Source organism: Stylophora pistillata, chromosome 2 (genome assembly GCF_964205215.1).
Source record: "Stylophora pistillata chromosome 2, jaStyPist1.2, whole genome shotgun sequence".
Taxonomy (NCBI): domain Eukaryota; kingdom Metazoa; phylum Cnidaria; class Anthozoa; order Scleractinia; family Pocilloporidae; genus Stylophora; species Stylophora pistillata.
The window spans coordinates 8,541,573-8,560,356 of NC_142520.1; the positions used below are offsets into that span (position 1 = coordinate 8,541,573).

Below are 18,784 nucleotides of genomic sequence, written 5' to 3' on the forward strand. Positions count from 1 at the left end.
CGCGTGTATTTGTCAGGAATAATTTCAACTGAGAGGAGGGTTGCCAGGGAGACTTCTCGAAATCCGTGAGAACTGCAACACGGGTTCGTCTGCCGTCACTGCATTTAGATAAGGCTATGAAACACGGAAAATATACTTCTATTTCTCAAAATAGCAAAGTTTCGAAATAAAAGACCCTCTGGCCGGTTAAAGCAGTGCGCCTAACCATTATACAAATGCAAGGTGACCAAGGCGTAGAAGCATTCCCGGTTTTTTGCCATCGAAATCATTTGAAATTATTCGAATTTGCTCGACAGGAAACATTGATGAAGCTCTAAGAATTCCCGATGGGAACTTTTATTCAGTCAAGATGTGCTTACTGCACCGTCATTATTCTAAGATCATCTTTGTCTCTTTTTTTCAGAATATTGACTTTAAAATTTTCAGAAACCCGTTAGGGTCTGAAACAGGTTTTTTTTTTTAATGCGAAAACGTTTTCTACTAGCTATTTGTTATTAACCCGTAATTTTGAAGGAAAGATCCAGTCAGAAAACTATTTTGAACTACCATGTGCGTGTTTTAGCATAAGAAATTGTCACTGTTACCATAATATGCACAATTCTTATCCACAAAGTATAGGAATGGTGCTTCGTCATTGTAAATGTAGCAATAAATATTGTCATGAAAATAACAAATGAAGGAGGCTAAAATTTCGAGTAGTTTTTATAAAAAAAGAAAGAAAAACGGCTAATCAAGCAACATATCTTAAATTCTTATCCCCGCTATTCAATGAAATTCTATTTATTGAATGAAATAAAGCATCATTGAAAACACTTGTGCATGAAACAATCAGGCGCGTTTTACCTCTCTGCACCACTTATCTGGTATCAATTCATAATAGGGAAAAAATAATCTCAGATAGATCTGTTACAAGCATTTTAGTCTAATGGCGTAATTCTCTCAAGTCAAAACATTTGGGCCCTAAAAAAATAAATTGACCGTTAACTGGCTAAATAAACAAAAAATACTAGTCAGTAATTAATACTTAGATCAGCGTGAATTCTCAGTTTCCGTCTTCCGCAGTTGATACCTCTAGCCTCGGGCTACATCATTGAGAAAAAAAATCTAGTTTTTGCTTTATCATCATGCATCCCACGTATTTCACGTTGTTATATTAAAAGAGTTGGAAAATCTGTTATGGAATAGTTTCTTGCCAGTTTTATTTGTTTTATTTCAATATTAAACGGCTACAAAAGGCATACTGTGTCTTATTTTCGCGGAAACAACTGACGTCAATCGTTTGCATGACAATCCCTTTCCCGCATAAAATGTTTGCAATTGCAATACACAGCTGTTTCCAGCTCAAAACAACACTTGGTGTGAGACCTATGAAAGATTTCCAAAAGATAACAATCAACGAAGCCTTCTTCAGTGATACAGGCAATGTAAATTTGTGGCGAATCAAATGCTACAGAAAAGTTGCTAAGAGGTAGCTAGATTCAGCTAGAGTGTTTTTATTTCCCCATGAGTCTTTGGATATCATGCGTTGATATTCGCTACACTAGAAGATGTAGTCTGAAATACAGCGTTTACGCAAAACCGTTTACATTTATGAGCAAGAAGTGCAACAAACAAACAAAAAAAATATCGGTGTTTCCAAGGCTTTGATGAAATAAATGTCTCTTACGCGCAAGCAAAAGTACACTTTCTTACAAAACAGCGATAGGAACATCGATGGAGCTCTTTGTTTTGACGATGGCAACTATTTTTTTTTTTCACAAACATTTTAAAACTGTACCGTCATTATTTTTAGCCTATATATTTCCCTAGTTTTCAGATTTTTTCCTGCAAGTTTTAGAAACCCGTTGGTTTTTGACGATCCAAATTAGGCAAACAAAGTTTTTTGACTTACTATGCTAAATTTTTATTGACGCAAAAAATTATATCTATCATTCATAACAATTTGTGGATTATGACATAAACAGGAACGATCTACAGCTTTGCACCACTTAGGCGGCGTAGGCGCTAATATCGATAAAGGGAAAAAAAAACCATCATTGATAGACCCGTTTCCATCGATATCGGATTTATCATTATCGCGAAGCCACTTCTGTTATGCTTCCGCTCTACAAAGACCTAAATCTTTGTAAACTGGCTAAATAAACAAAGTGTAGCAATGGCCATTTATTAATTTTTGTTAGCATGACTACTTACGGAACTTAATATTTTTACCCCGAGGCGACATCATTTAGAAACAAAAATATTAAAACAACTTTCTGCTCTGTCATTACACGTGGCGTGCAACCCTATGGAGAGGTTTCTAAAAGTCAGTAGGATGGAACAGTAGTTTCTCAGAATAATAATTTCATTTTGATCATGTTTCTTTTGCCTAGCTAACTTTAAACGGGTGGTCAAACGGGTGGTTAAAGGGAAAATGCGAGTAAATTTTAGCGGAAAGATATGACGGTTAATGATTTGCATAATAGTCAATTTCCCGCATATGCTTTCAAGAAAGCAGCTGGTTCTAACTGATCTTTCGAAAATGTTTGAGAAGATAATTCTCACAAACAATTCACACTAACAAAAAACATTTTGACAGATCCGCAGCGGCAGCAAATTCGACAAAAGGTTTTCTTTGTTGCAGTTGACAGCTGCTCAACCCATACAACGGAAAAGAAAATGATGATGACCAGAAGCTGCCATTTATGGAGAATTCTCATGTTATCAGTAATTCTCGTGGGTGAGTACGAAAGTTGTTTTCAAGAGATTTATATTCTTTGATATCATAGGGTATACCCGGAGGAGTCGATCCTATGGATTTCCGAATAGTGTTCGCAAATAATAGAAAAGAAAAATAGAGAAAAAAATATGGGTGAAACCACCTGAGAGCGCTAGAACTTAGAGTGGTGTTAGGTTAAACGAGTTTGCCCTTTATCACAGCTGACAACATCGACTTGCATTAGGAAGTCGAGACAATTTATTTTAACGGATGTACTTGAAGTAGCTAATTTGGCAATGTATTCCTAAACCCCAACCTTTAAGTCTAATTCAACTCAGGAGTCTTTCATAAAAATTTGAAGTTTTTACGCAAATACCCAAATAGTGATGGTATATTTTAAGACCAATTTTTCACTTGATATGGCATGCAAATTCTGGAATAACTAAATAAGTAGTTAACGTTTGTGAACATATGAAAATCCTATATGTGAATTACGGTTAAAGAAATTAGTATGAGAACAATCTTCGCAGGTATGAACACTATTTAAGCAGTACTCAATATAAGGCCTGAAAAAAACTGAGGCCTGTACATGATTCGAACCCATGACCTATGCGATACCGGTGTAGTACTTTATCAACGAGGACTCAGCTTTTCAAAACCTCTCATAAGTAGTGGCTGAACAACTACATCTGTAGTCTTCTTTGTAAATGGTTCGGCGTATTTTTTCCATTCCATTTCCAATTTTTATTTTGGTCTTAACTGAATTACAGGAAGATAAGATCAAATGCGGTTTACAACACTGTGCGGGGGACTCTACCAGACTGCTAGTAGCAGTTTATAATCAATAAAGGCGAATCTAACAGATGCCCTCTCCCCCCAATTACTAATAAACAGGCCAGACCACATCACAGTAATCTCTTTAGTGGGTTCTTCAACGTCCCCTGCCTAACCAAATTAACTAATTGATAATTTGGATATATCAACAAAGTTGAAATGGTAAACTGGCCACCGTAACGATTACAAAAGCTGACGTTTCCAGCGTTAGCCCTTAGTCGGAGCGAATAGAGGGATTGTGCGTTGTGTGTGCTTTTAAAGGCAGAAAATGGAGCTACGTTATTGGTGGGAACATGGCAACGAGAAAAACACAAATAAATTAGTGGAATGAAAAGCGTTCGTTGATCCCTGCCGGTTTGAAAGATGGGCTTTTGTTCAAGAGTTTTACGGCTTTCCGTGCTACCTAAGTGTAAGTAAAGACCGCAGATTGCCATATGTTGCTTAGAATGATTAGGTAAATTAAAATGTCGAGCGACTGGTTTCGATGTGTCTCTTTCATTCCTTTCCACGTCGCGAAGGCGTTCTCGGAATCAGTCGGCTAGTCTTCTGCCTGTTTCGCCGATGTAAATCTTTTTGCAATAAGTGCAAGTTATGCAATAGATTACATTGGCGGAGGTGCACGTGAAGTGATCGGTGATCTTAAGGGATTGATTGGATATTTTCTCAGTGTTGTGAATGAAAGGACACGTTTTGCATCGTGCACGAGCGCATTTAAAAGTGCATGGTTGGTCATTAGTCTGAAAAGAACTTCTAAACAAAAAATGTTTTTGTCGCGTTTGAATGAAAATTGTCGCATTAGTCTGAAAAGAACTTCTGACCAAAAATATGTTTTTGTCGCGTTTGAATGAAATGAGCGGAGGCTGCGGAAAGATAGTGCTTGGCTCTGGATCGTTTTTAAGTAATTTCAAGTTTTTAAGAATGATGGATTTAACTGAGTGGTTGTGAGGGTGAAACGTGAGAGTGAATGGAATGCAGTCGGAATCTTCCTTTTGTGACGTTTGTAGTGCTAAATGTCGATCAATAAGTTGGGCGCGGTGGTAACCCTCTTGAACGACAGAAACAGGGTAGCCATGTTTATCGAAAAACTGGCACATTGACTCTGATTTGTGGTGGAAATCAGGGTCATCACTACATAAACAACAATTAAATTAATCATCTATTTCTGAAACCTTCCTTTGATTGAGACGCTTGTTCGATTCTAGTTTATAAATGCAGTGAGAAAAATATCCCAAACTTTCCATTTCCGGTGTTATTATTGCATAGGAAATACGTTAAATAAATCAAATCTTCGTCATAAAAGTATCACGCTGTGCCAAGCGATTTAGGGTCCCATCTCAGTACTGTGATGTTATTGAATGATTTTAGGCAAATTGCAGACCTTAAAAGTGAGACGACAATGCTTTGAAACCCTTTCATCCCTTTCGTCGGAAGAATTAGAAGAGTGTTGTGACACTGAGGAGTAAAATTTGCTTAAATCGGAAGGAAATAAATCTGAGGAGTTGCATATGACTGTTTATGGATTCAGCTAAGTTCTCACCCTTTTCATCGTTTTCCGCTTTTGTTTTATTTGATCGAGTTATTACCATGTTTTTTTTTCAATCTTATTTTGCTAGGGTATGCCAGACTTAATAAAGATAACTGGGGGTGGAACGAAAACCCATGTTCAAGGGAATGTATCAAGGCCAACGATAAATGCGACCAACAATGCAACGGAGGCAACTATAATTGTTCTCTTAAATGTAGCGGGGACGACTGTGAGCAAGAATGCAACGCTAAAAGATGTAACCTGCAATGTAGCAGCAAACATTGTGAACAGAGGTGCAACGGGAATGTAAACGAATGCCATATGCATTGCAACGGGAGTAAATGCCAACAGACATGCAACGCTATTACCTGTCATTTAACCGGAAGAGCATCAATCCAGGACATACCTGAGCAGAAATGTAGCGGAAGAGTAAAAATGTGCAATGTGCTATGCTACGTGAATAAAAAGAATTGTAAGCAAGAGTGTAATGCTGAAAGATGTAATCTGGAATGTAACGGGAAAGAATGTAGTCAAATATGCAACGGGGGAGTAGAAGGCTGCAACGTGCGTTGCAACGCGAATACATGTAAGCAAACGTGCAATGCTCACACTTGTGACATGACAAGAAGTGGGTCAGTTAACTCTCTGACTGAGCAGAAGTGCAACTCTGGAAAAGGCTCTTGTTGTCAACGTATCTTGATGAAAAACACTGTTGGAGGCCTTACAACTATCTGTGACAGAGGAAAAAAATGCACGTGCTCTAAATATTATTCAAATACCAATTACATCAATTTATATACGTCAAATGCTATTGCAACTACCTCAGCGACTATAATTGAAGCCACGAAAACTCAAACATCAGGTACACAAGGTGACTTAATATTTTAGCGATTACCATTAGAAACATAAACGGTTTGTAAGTGTTAAATCCCCCCTCCCCCATCCCTACATGATAAAAAAAGGTATCGTGATTGTCCTTTTCAAATTCCTTCCAACAATTACAGCTTTCCAACATTAGTTGAAATCATATTTTGATGTAATATTTTGCTTCAACATACAGCTCACATGCAATCATTGTATGGGTCACCGAGCTCATTGTCATTTCTATCAGCATCACCAATATTACAATCGTCATCACAAATATCTTCCTCTTCCTCAACGGCGTCGGCATCGTCATCGCCACGGTCACCGTCGTCACTATCATCACCATCAGCGTCTTTACCATCTTCGAAATCAATTCCAACAGCATCACCATTCTTATCGATGTTATCATCGTCAACGTCATGGTCATTGCCAGTGATACTGTCATCTTCGTCATCATCATTGTCACCATCATTATCCCTGTCATCATCATCGTCTTCGTCATCTCGAACTTTTACATCTCCGCCTGCGCCACTGGTAACAATAGAGAGGGTGGTGTGTATTTTAATATCTCCAAATCCTTACACGCATTAGTTCCATAGAGTAAGGCGTTCGTTTATGTGTTTTTATTTCCTTCCCTAGGCAAATGAATATGTTTCTAAACTTGGCACGGTCGAACTCAGCAGAGAAAGTTCGCTAAAGGTATACCTCAAAATACATTTGATTTATCAATCATTTAACTAAACTAAGTTTTATAGCATGCGCAGTATCAAAGAAGTGATCATCTTTAATTTAGACAAAAGAGGAAACATTTAAAGCCCAGACAAACAGTCTTCTTTAAAACGAAAGCAGATCTGTAAGTTGAAGTGCAGAACCATTTTCCTGTTTCTCTTACCAGTACAATGATTTTTCTCCCAATATATACTTGATGAAACGTTCAAGTATACAGCGTTAGAAACACGCACAACGTGTCAATATCCCTTCGGCATAATTGAAATTCTAAATAGAAAATTAAAAATGAAAATGAAAAAAAAGGCAAGCAAACAAACGAAAACAACCAAGTTGATACATTCTGGCATGGTGTAGTTTTTTGTTTTTTGATGTTTTGTTTTAATTGTTGCTTTTTTTAAATTTATTTTTATCAATCACACAAAAAAGATTACAGACAGACATAAACAACCTTTTTTTTTAGCACGATAGTAACAAAAGCTATGCAGCTTATGGGGTCGTGCAAAAATACTAAACCTAAGAAGATAATATATACATGATTAGTTACAATATGAAGCTATCTAAAAATTAAATTGTTTAAAACTATGACGTAACCTAAATATAATGGAAATCTTTATGTATAAAATTTGTGGTTGTTGCAGAGGTCTCTTTGAAAGTCAACTCTTTAAAAATATCCATTGAACGGGTTTTCTTCTTCAGGGTTGGATAACTTGAATTAGGAATAGTCTTATCCTTAGAAATTAAAATATTCCATAATACAGGGCCTCTATAAGCAATATAGTTTTGGCCATAAATAGAGCTGAAACGTGGCACCGCTAAGGAGTCTGACGCTCGTAAAGAGTAACCTGTAGGGGGTTTCGTCATAATATTATCGGATAGCACTAGTGGGAAATTATCATTAAATGCACCTATTTTCGCCACGTTTACCTTAGCCGAACTTCTCAGTACGGAAATCTAATTTTTATTGAGTCGACATCGTTATCAGGTACGCTAAATTAGAATATTTGAAGGTTATGTCATATGAATGAAAAGTATTTCATGTGGTTACAGGAGGCAATGCGTTTGTTCAACGAATTCACCAATCAGTATCAGAACATAACCAAGCCTATCAAAGGCCAACTTGGCAAAGGAGAAGTAACGAAAGGAACAGAAGCTATCTTTAAGGTGGCAGTAGCTTTCGAAAAATTGGTTCTCGATTACAGCAGGTACCACCTAAATGAAAAAAAGCCGTTAAAGAAGATGTATGACCGTAGAATGGGTAAGTTAGAATGTCGTCTTTTCAAATCTGTGATATTTTGTTGATTAGATCAATACTGACCAAACAGGCAACCTCTTGACTGACTAAAATAATAAAGGCTGATAGTTTCGAAAGAAACTGTTGGGGCTGCGTCGGTGGGAGTAACGAAATAATTTGGATATATCAACAAAGTTGAAATGGTAAATTGGCCACCGTAACGATTACAAAAGCTGACTTTTCGAGCGTTAGCCCTTCGTCGGAGCGAATAGAGGAATTTTGCGTTGTGTGTGCTTTTAAAGATAGACAATGGAGCTACGTTATTGGTTGGAACATGGCTGCGAGAAAAACAAGAATAAATTAGTGGAATGAAAAGCGTTCGTTGATCCTTGTGGAATTTAGACTGCCGGTTTGAAAGATGAGCTTTTTTTCAAGATTTTTACGGCTTTCCGTGCTACCTAAGTGTAAGGAAAGTCTAAAATAATAGTCAACTGGTTGCCTTGCTTGAAGAAAAACTATGCAGATGACTTCTCGTAGTGCGAGTTCATAGGTCTCTTGTCTTATGCTTTAATATAATCAGATGTGCGTATAGATCTGTAAATCTTCTTTCTGCTATAAGGAGATGCAGCGGCTTTCCGATATTTTTTGCCACATGTGTAGAATAGGATTTTTACCACAATTGGGGGCAATGTCGTAATCTGACTGGCCAATTTGCCGTCATCGATATGAGTAAAGAGAATCAACAAAGGTAATATTACACTTCTGTAAACCCAACTACTTGGTAATTACCGTATAATAATCTTTAAAACGCATCTTTTTAGACTTTCTTTTCATAAAATTTTATGTTTTCAAAATTTTTATTTTAATGTTTTCAAATTTTTACTTTATGTACCAAAAGTTTTTATTTCAATTTTTAGCTTTATTTACCTTTTAGATTTAATTACTATGTACATTTGAGTTTTAATTTGCTTTTTAACTTTTTAATAGCACTGTACCGCGCTTTTGATCATATCTGCGTGGAAAAGGCGCTTTATACATTTTTAATCATCATTATTAATCCTTGCTAAGAGGTGACTCTTACAAGGAACACAATAATTATCCTTACTTTGGCACATTGTAGACTATAACTTAGTTTACCAATGACGCAAACTCCCTGTTTCCTCAAAATTCCCTTGAAAGGCACAATTTTTGAAGTATATCATGGTAGCTCTCTCTCAGTATAGCTTCCCAGACAGTGGGTCACAGCCGATAACAACAACTACTAGTCTTAACTGATTATATATACATTAAAAAAAGTATTGTAGAACATCCCAGAAACTTAGAACACAGCTATTCTGGTGGAATTACATCATGATTACTTAACCTAACAGAGAATCGTGGAGCTTTCCAAGCTAGGAATGTCATCATGAAAATTGAATATCCATGTCACCGTGAAAAACCATTCTAGAAATTTCCAGTCACTACTTTTTCCATCCACTACCCATAACAACTTCCATCCGGTCTTCTATTTCTTCCGGCAGTTTTACGTATAAAGATAGGATACCCCAATGATGCGAGTAACTTCCTTCTCGAAGATGAAGAAAGGCAAGCCAGTATTAACATTTCCTCTGCAAACTTTGCCGAGAATGGTAAACCCTATTTAATCTTATCTCATGCAATGTCAATTTCCTTTTTCCCGATTTATGTTTCATTTCTCTAATATTTCTACAAAGTCTTTTGTGTTTTGAAATTGAAATTGTTTTTTTCCTTTATCAGTGGCAAGTAGAAAAGTTGCAAAAAAGGCGGCGTAGTTGAAATATACTAGTAGAGTGTCAAGGCGTATATATAAAGTGTCAAGTATCAGGCAGAATAATAAATGGTTAACGAAGTAGTATACAGTAGAAAATAATAGCTGTTTGTGGATTAGTTCAAATGATTATCTTTGCTCTTAAAGAGACGGTTCATGCTTCGGTTTTCGAAGAGAAAAACCATGTTGGGTTGTATTTTCAAGTAAAGTCCTAACTCATTATGTATGTTTTTGGTTTTCTTTTATTATTATTATTTGTGTTTCTTTTTCCTTTTGGTTTTCCCTTTTTTATGAAGCAATCGAAAAAAAGCCTACTTTTGTGACCAAGACTTTGTCTTGAATAAGTATGAGGTTAAAGGAAAGTCTTTCCATCGTGTGTTTTCTTGTTTGTTTGCTTAGGGTCAGTGGTTATAGGATGTGTGTACAAAGATCTCCATGAATTACTGCTGACTAATCAACCCATCGGCAATGGAACTAACAATTCAAGGTGACTTCAATACATTATATATTTCAGAGTTCTTTCATGCCTATTGTAGAGCGTGTGTTGAGTTACATGCCATGCTGTAAAAACGTCAGCTTTTTTGTTTATGCGAAGGTGTTTACTCTTAAACATGATACCTGTTATCTAGTAACCGCAGAAAAATGAATGACAATTGCCATTTCCCTGTTTTTTGTTTTGTTTTGTTTTGTTTTGTTGTTTTTTTTGTTCTTTTCAGACTTTTGTCTATTCTCACTTTAACTTTATTTTCCAAATATGACGAGTTCCTTGGTGAATAGTTTCTACTACATTTAACTATAAAATCGCACGCCGAAGTAAATCTATTTTGATGACCGTTCAATACTGTTGAAACAAATTGGGCCGAACATTTTTATACGTCAAGAAATATCAATGAATAATTTGGTTTTCAAAAACAGATAGCATGCCAGACCAGGTCATTTTAAGAACCCAATTTTCCTTTCAGATATGTGAACACTAGGATAATGACGGCAGATATGGATCCTAAACCTGAAAAATTACAACAGGATGTAATCTTGAAGTTCAGAAACCTTAAGGTAATCAGTTCCGAGAGCACTGAAAGACAACTCCAGCCCTTCTTTGCTGTGTTGAGTTAATTCAATCGAAATACAATACATTTTCAGGTCGTTGAGGCAGAGACGCATTGCATGTTTTGGAGCGGCTTCAGTAAGAGGTAAAAAATATATCCAATATAAACGAATATGATATACACTGATTTTCTCTGAAACTAGTTTCTTCTTCAACGTCCAAAAAATGTACCTAAAAAACTAGGCCCACCCTTACAAAGTACCTTTCAATGCTCTGCTTGTTACAAACCCCAAATGCTTTTCTCACATAACTTTTTTTGCATTTGTCATATTCATTTACTTTTTCAGTCCAGGCGGGTTCACAGATGAGGGTTGTCTTGTAGATTCAACGAGAAGCAACTCAGAAGAAACAGTTTGTAGATGCAACCATTTGACTTACTTTGCAGTCTTAGTTGATTTTGACAGTGGTGGCACAAAGGTATTTTTTTAATTATTGATGTATTTTCGAATGTATTTCCAAGTAGTTTCTCCGTTGAGTCAACTAGTTAATTTTTTTCGTCTCTAATTTCTCATGCAGCTCACCAAGAGGGATGGAACTATCCTGGAGACAATCACTTACGTAGGATTAAGCCTTTCCATCATCGGAATACTTTTGACAATCATCCTGTATTCTTTCCTCACGTAAGTACTGTTACCAAACAATCAGTTATGACTTTAAAGCTGGTGTCCTAAAACAGGCAGAACGGGCAAAAAAGACTTTAACAACCACTCTTGGCAACTACGATTTAAAAGACTCTGGTGCTTATTGGATTAGATAGTAAGTGACTTCAGTCCGTAAAATATATGCGTTATTGACCAAGCGTGAGGAAGAGACGGTTGGATATTTGCCGAGTTCTTCTTTTTTTTTTTTTTTACTTTTCTATGGACCGAGACGAAGTCGAGGTCCATAAAAACGCTGAAAAGGAAGAAAGGATCTCTTCCTGCTCGGGTAGCCAGTCTTCAAAATATTATAACAAGAGACGAGTACCATATATTATCAGTGGCAATGTAGTTGATCTGTTTTCAATTCCTTTAATTCATAACGGAAATTTACAAGAAATCGTAACTATGAATAGCTATAGTGTACCTTCGAACTTCCCTGCTACCAAATACACTAGGCAATTTGAATATCTAATTGATTTATTCGCATATTTTGGATCGATAGTGTATTCGTTTAATTTCCTAAACTTTTTTGTTTGTTTTTGATTAGTATCATTGATTTGTCTTGCTCTCCTCTTTGCCTTTTTTCTTATTTATTTTTGTTTCCTTTTCAGAGATGCTCGTCAACCTCTTTCACAAATACGTTTAAGTCTTTCTGTGTCCCTTGGAGCTGGACAAATGATCTTTCTCGCCGGGATAAACGCCACAGAAAACGTGGTAAGTTGCTTATTCCTACATTCTCGGACCAAATTGTCATTTTGCATACAAGATTTTTTTTTCACAGCCAGGAGCATGTAATTCTATGTTTTTTCCTTCTTTCTTTCCTGCAGGCTGCCTGCATCGCAGCAGCAGCTCTGATGCAGTATTTCCTGATGGCTGCTTTCTGTTGGATGCTGGTGGAGGGAATTTATCTCTACCTGTTTGTTGTAAAGGTTTACAATATTAACACCAAGATGCACATGTATCACGTCATGTCATGGGGTATTTCTGATTATTGACCGCCTTTGTATATGATTCTACGACATACACTACATTCTTCTTTCTCTCTATTTGTAGGTCTTCCTATCGTCATGGTGGGCATTTCACTGGGCATCGCTGCTGGAAAAGAAGGACTCCAAAGCTACACCAGTGACAAATAGTAAGAAAATCTTTAACTTCTGCCAGGGATTGTTGAGGGTTTCAAAAGGGGTACGGTTTCATTGGCTGGAAATTTTCTTTGATTGCTCATTTTTCTTTCCTTTTCTCAAGTTGCTGGTTGTCTTCGACTAATAAGCTGATCTGGATTTTTGTGACATTTGTGGCGTTTATCGAATCAGTAAGTTTATGATCGATTGATGTCCTATGTTTTCTTTTGATTCGTATATTCGGACTTCTTCTTTGTCTTACACTCGTAAAAAGTTCACAATCATATATGTTATATTGATCCACGTCTATTTTCCGATAAAAAGTTTAAATGCATTTTTGTTTTTTAATTCAGCTCAACATTTTAATACTTGTGCGTGTCATAAGGGAGATTACTACACTTGTAGAACCATTAGGTGAAGACAACTACGGAAAGCAAATAAGGTATATTTTGAAATATGACACATGAAAAAAAAGCAAACAAGCAAACAAGACATAACCACAACAAGAAAAACAAAACAAGCAAATCAAAGTTTTAAAATATATGATCAAGTATAACATGCAAATAAATGTAATGCATTCCTTCAAGTAATGTAATTTTTAAAATGAATGAGTTGCCAGTAAACGGATCCCTGTATTATGCGCAAAGGGTTCTGGGAACGCCCCGGGGCAAACATTGCGAGTTGCTACAAAGAAATATATGGCGAAAACTTGCTTTGACGTACAAAAAAAAAACATTTTGGAGAGAATTCAGCGCATTGAAACAGCCGTTTTATGAGGAGAGGATAAGGGCAATGTTGATTCGGGGGAGGCGTACGTTTCTGATCGAATTATTGTGAAATATGCGACAAAATGTACCAATAAAGTTCTCTCCATGCGTAAGGTTTGTAATGTTTATAATAATGTGAATCGACATCGCGTAATGGTCTCGAAATATCCCAAAGTAAGGTATAAAAAAGAGGAAATTACTCAGTAAAGAAATTTCATTTTTGAATAAGTGTGAACAGCCTGTTTTTAACATTAGCTCTAGCGTCTTTTATATACGAGTTATGGTTTCCGAAAATTTACCTCCTCAAAGGAGAGAAGTCGCTGTCAGTGGAGATGGAAATTGTTTTTACCGAGCTATCGCTCTCTCAGTGGAGGGACGAAATAACAGATGAGAAACAAAGAAATCTGCATTTTAAGTTGTAGTTTGATAGAGAGAAATCCAAAAGTGTTTGAGCCGCTACGCTTCGCTTCCAATTCCGTGAAGGATCATGTCAAGAAAAGCAAGATCACACGACCTTGGGCTGAGACTGTGGACACTTCAGTTGTACATCGCTCGTCAACGGACCCATTCTGACGTTCTCATCGTCGCAGAAAAAATGGTACAATTTTGAACCTATTTTGAACCGATTTTGAACACTTATTCGTTTTCGTCAATGAAATCAAAGAAGTGCAGGTGTCCAATTACTTTAATGTATCACGATGATTATGCTTAAACAAACCATTTTAGTCTCCTTCTGCAACTGTGGGACAATACAAGAACAAAAACTGGCACGAGATGAGACACCTTTTGGTTACTGGTCAAAAAATGAAATATATTTATGCTAGACAAAAAACTTTAGAAAATTATCCTTTTACTGATGTATCACTCACTGTTAAAAATTTCATCGATCAAGAAAAATTTTAAGAGAACCATGTCCAAAATTCTACTTCTCAAAAGTCAGTGAAAAACAGCACTTGTTCATTTGATCTTGAGGGGCTTGTTCTTTTCATTAGTAGCAGTTATTCCTGGATAGGAGCTAGTTTACATGGTATTAGATGTCATTGTTCTGACCCTTCAGTAGTAGAGATAAAATATCCATTTAAAGGAAAGGACTTTGACCCTAAAATTGCTTTCCTGCTACCAACATTTGGTGAAAAAAAACATTGAAGATGGGAATTACTTTCTTGACAAAAATCACTTACATTATTTCCAAGTTCAGACTGGCATGGCAGTTTCAGGTATAAATACTTGTGATTTTGTAACATATACAAGTAAAGGGATATTTATTGTTACAATTCTGGGAAACTGTTTTAGCAACAGTTTACAAGTTTTATTGTAGGGAAATAGTTCCTTCTTTCCTTATGGAAGCCTTACATAGTTACAATTTTCACATAAAACAGTTATCCCAAAGTCAAGAAGATCAACAAAATCACTAAATAAAACTTTTGCTATTGCAATGTGCACCTTAATTTATGCTTCTTCTACATAAATTAGTATAAGTAGCACAAATAAAAATAATTCTATCCAACATTGGTTTTAACAAAAAGGGAATAACTCCTGAAAGAATTCTAAATTGTTTTAATTTCAAAGTGTTTCTCTCAACATGAGTTTGTTGTGATGCCCCGCGACGGGTGTGCGTAGTCGTTTTGGTTGACAGACATGGTCCTCGACAGTAGGCTGGTGAAATAAGGTGCACTTTCTTAAGTGTTAAGAGATCCCAAATCACAAAACCCTTAAGCTTATCAGCCATAGCTGCATCCCCCACCTCAAGCAAATCCAGCAGTCCACTTTGCCTAACAATTTCTTTATCACTGATGGATCCTGTCCATAATGGTGGAATGAAAGTATATTTAGCTTATACCAGTGTTTATAATTACTCCATGTGATCTTTTGGCTTGAAGGAACTGTTAGTTTTTGTATAAAGAGTTCAAGACAGTCATTAAATACTTTTTCACTCTTAATATTTTAACCTTTTTGGAAGACACTTTTGTAATTCTTAAAGGCCAATGAACTAGAAAGGACAGCTCTTGAGAAAGAAGTATTATCTAGCCATAACTAGCTATGGCCTTAATTCATTTTCATACTTCTCAGCTAAGCTATGGAATACACTGCCTGGCTATATCCGCATGAGTGCAATTAAAGACCTTAGAAAGATAAACCAAGGCCGTATCTTTGTAGAGTCGCTCCCGCTTATCTTCACTTTTCTGTTCATTTCTACTGATATGTTACATAATTATATTTCTGAATACTGTGTATTTTAGTATATTTTAGTATAGTTAGTATTTTAGATCTTTTACAGATATATGTAAGAATATATATATATATGTATATATATATAAGAATATGTATATATATATATATATATATACATACATACATACATATATATATATATATATATAGAGAGAGAGAGAGAGAGAATCTCCATTTTATGGTTTCTCGAAGATATTAGCTCCAAAAAGCTACTCTAAAGTTCGAGATGAAATAAAATTTATGACGATGATGATGATGATCCATGTATTGTAAATTCTGGACACTTGAGATGAATTAATGCCACAAATGTCACCTAGGAATTTGACATCAAAACCTTTTCTTGTCCTAACAAACCTTCTTACTCGTTGTAACCTTGAATTGAACACGATTAATAGCTCTGGCCCACAACAAAAACATCTTTCTTATTCTTGGGGGGAGTGGAATCTTAATATCCGAACGTGAGGAAGAATCTTTTGCCATTCTGGGTACGTTCGATCGTTGCCACAACCTCACACAGCACAATGATCGCTACGAGGCTTATTTCCTATAATATTTGCGTTTACGAGCTTACAAATAAACCATAAGTAGACTGTACACACTTATTTACGAATGAAATTTCTTTATTGGGTAATTTCCTCTGCTTTGTACCTAACTTTGGAATATTTCGAGATTAGTAGATGTCGATTTCAGAATAAACCTTGCGCAAGGAGAGAATTTTAATGGTACGTCTTATCTCATACTGCATGGTTATTTCAACAAAAACTTACACTTCCCCTGTATCAATATCGCTCTCATCCTTTTCTTATAAAACGGCTGCAAAAAGGCGCTGAATTCCCTCCAAAATGTTATTTTTTTGTACAGAACAGGTTGCCGCCATATATTTCTTCGTGGAAAATTGCAATGTTTGCCCGGGGCGATCCCAGATCCCTTTGGGCATAATAGAGGATGATCCGGTTATTAGCAACTCATTCATTGCGTTCTCATTTTTCCAAATTTAAATGAGTTTTCCAATTTAGTTCTCCGGCTTCTTCTCGTGGATCATTGAGTTTCGTGGAAAAAAAAATCCACTGTTTCCCACAGGGTCGGTCTTAATTGCTTGATATCACCTTGGTCTATGATACTCGCCTACTTCCTTAGTGTACGGAATCTGTGGGTTATCTAAATTTGATAAATTAATGTGAAGAAAATAAAGGAAAGGCTATTTCCCATGCCATGTTGCAACTGTTCTCATCCTTTAGACTTGGCGTTAAAGCGGGCGTGGTGATGATTCCCCTGCTGGGTATCACGTGGCTGTTTGGTTTTTTGTCACCATTGCACAAAGTTTTCACCTACATTTTTACCATCCTCAACTCTACGCAGGTTAGCGTTAATTTTGTAAATCATGAAGTTTAATTATTCTGCTAGAAAGTACAGGTATACAAGTCCCTCAGTTGTCATGGTTAGACATTTTAATCATGGCAAAATCAAATTGGTCCTAAAAAAGGATAAATGACAGAAAGGAAATGATAAATCAGTAATTAATCTGTGAAATTAAAAATGGCACAAAATCTTCTGCCATTTTTTATGCCATTTATTGTAAATGATGAACGTTTTAATACTACTACCACATTTACACCAAAGCTTAGAGACCACTATTTTTAACTTTTCGATATTATCAAGAAAACAAAGCGCGATAGAACTTTTTTTTAGAATTTTTTGGGAGGAGATATATCAAAAGAGTCCTTGAGGAAAAAATAAAATGAATTACGATATTGTACAACAGTCGGCGGTTTCTCGATATTTATGGTCAGTGGCTCTTAAATTATTTAAACTTGTTTGGATTTTTTTTCTTGTTCATAGAGGTGGCTTGACGTAATGCTTGTCAACGTTCAGATTAGCATATTGCAATTACTATTAAAACTATAAAAAACTCAGTTTTTCAATTCTCAATCGCTAATTTCCTTTTAGCCTAACCTGGTTGTACTAAAATGTTTTGGGTGTGTAAATGCAGTGTTAAATTAAATTATGAAAGAAATCCTCAATCGCTCTCACCTCTTCATACAGTTAAAAAAAAAAATAAATAAATAAATAAATAAACCACAGTGATTTTTAGAGCATTTTTTGTTTCAGGGGTTCCTGATTTTTGCTCTACACTGTGTGCGAAACAGCCAGGTGAGATGCACTTTTAACAGATATGGGTTTTTCGGATAAATAAAGTTAGATACATTAAATTTACTGCATTGAATATATCAATACTAGCTACACAATTGACATTGTTTTCGATTGTCATCAACAGATTCAAGAGCGATTTAAAAGAAAGCTGAACACTGTTTTTCCATCTTCATATACTGGAAACTCCACTACGAAGGGCTCACAAATCAATCCAAGTGTTTTTGGCGACGAGGGGGCAGTTGAGTTGCGGTCTTGCCATGAATTTGAACTGAAATAGTATTTCAGGCAGGCTGCCACTAGCTGTCAAATTTTTGATGCGATCGTTAGCTTTAATCTGACGGTAAAGTCAGTTCGTTTTGCTCGGTTCGTTAGCTGTCAGAGTAACTCGTTTGTAGTATGGCAGTCATTACTGGCATTAGCTTTTCAAAGTCAGTAATGCTTGAGATTGTTCAAAAATTGATTAAACGCAGAAAGCCTTAGTTCCATTTTTAATCGTTGATATGAACTAATATTTATACTTTCGTTAATCTAATGGAAGAAAATGGTTGATTCGTGTATAATATCTAATCAAAGGCCGGTTGGCATCCCTTAAATTAGAGGTAAGGCCTAATTGTTATTTCAATGATATGTTTTCAAACGGCTCAAGGCTACTCTCGATATGTTCTGCCCTCGTCCAATGCATACTGAGACTTACTTGTCTTTAAATAGCATTGTGTTTGTCTTTGGCGGTCTTTTGATTTTTTTTCTATTTTTTAGTTATTTTTTTTGGAAATCTTGATTGCCAAACGTTTTCTCTTCTTAAACGATGGTTCAATTTTTGACCCTTTAAGTAATGCGTAAACTCAGGGCCTCCTGTCAAACAGTTTGTAGTTATTGTAGTACAAGCAGGTGTAGGAAAGACTTAACTTTGACAAACAAATGAATAAATAATTGAGAATTAAAGGAAACCCCCACACTTTCTGGAAATAACCATCAACATGTTTCAAAAGTATTTCTCAATAGATCTGGCACAAAGAATAAAAAAAAAAGTTACCTTACTAAGCGCTGTGATATTTTTAGTATCGTTTTCCAAAGAAGGTTCTAAGAGGCACTTCGAGTTT

The 18,784-nt window shown here is 36.0% G+C and overlaps 1 protein-coding gene and 1 long non-coding RNA gene across 7 annotated transcripts in view; one reads left to right on the top strand and one right to left on the bottom strand.

Moving 5' to 3' along the window:
* LOC148736978 (uncharacterized) overlaps positions 1–18,784 on the bottom strand; it is a 323,637-nt gene that overhangs the window by 171,463 nt on the left and 133,390 nt on the right. The gene's annotated exons all lie outside the window — the stretch shown is intronic.
* On the top strand, positions 2,568–18,721 carry LOC111344543 (uncharacterized). The gene is made up of 19 exons (XM_088750788.1): positions 2,568–2,719; positions 5,146–5,919; positions 6,118–6,473; positions 6,561–6,620; positions 7,698–7,905; positions 9,402–9,509; positions 10,067–10,154; positions 10,630–10,720; positions 10,808–10,857; positions 11,060–11,189; positions 11,289–11,392; positions 12,025–12,127; positions 12,241–12,391; positions 12,467–12,548; positions 12,659–12,725; positions 12,888–12,976; positions 16,772–16,892; positions 17,643–17,684; positions 17,809–18,721. The coding sequence occupies exons 1-19, from the start codon at positions 2,659–2,661 to the stop codon at positions 17,959–17,961; spliced, it is 2,838 nt and encodes a 945-aa protein (XP_088606914.1). The 5' UTR covers positions 2,568–2,658; the 3' UTR covers positions 17,962–18,721.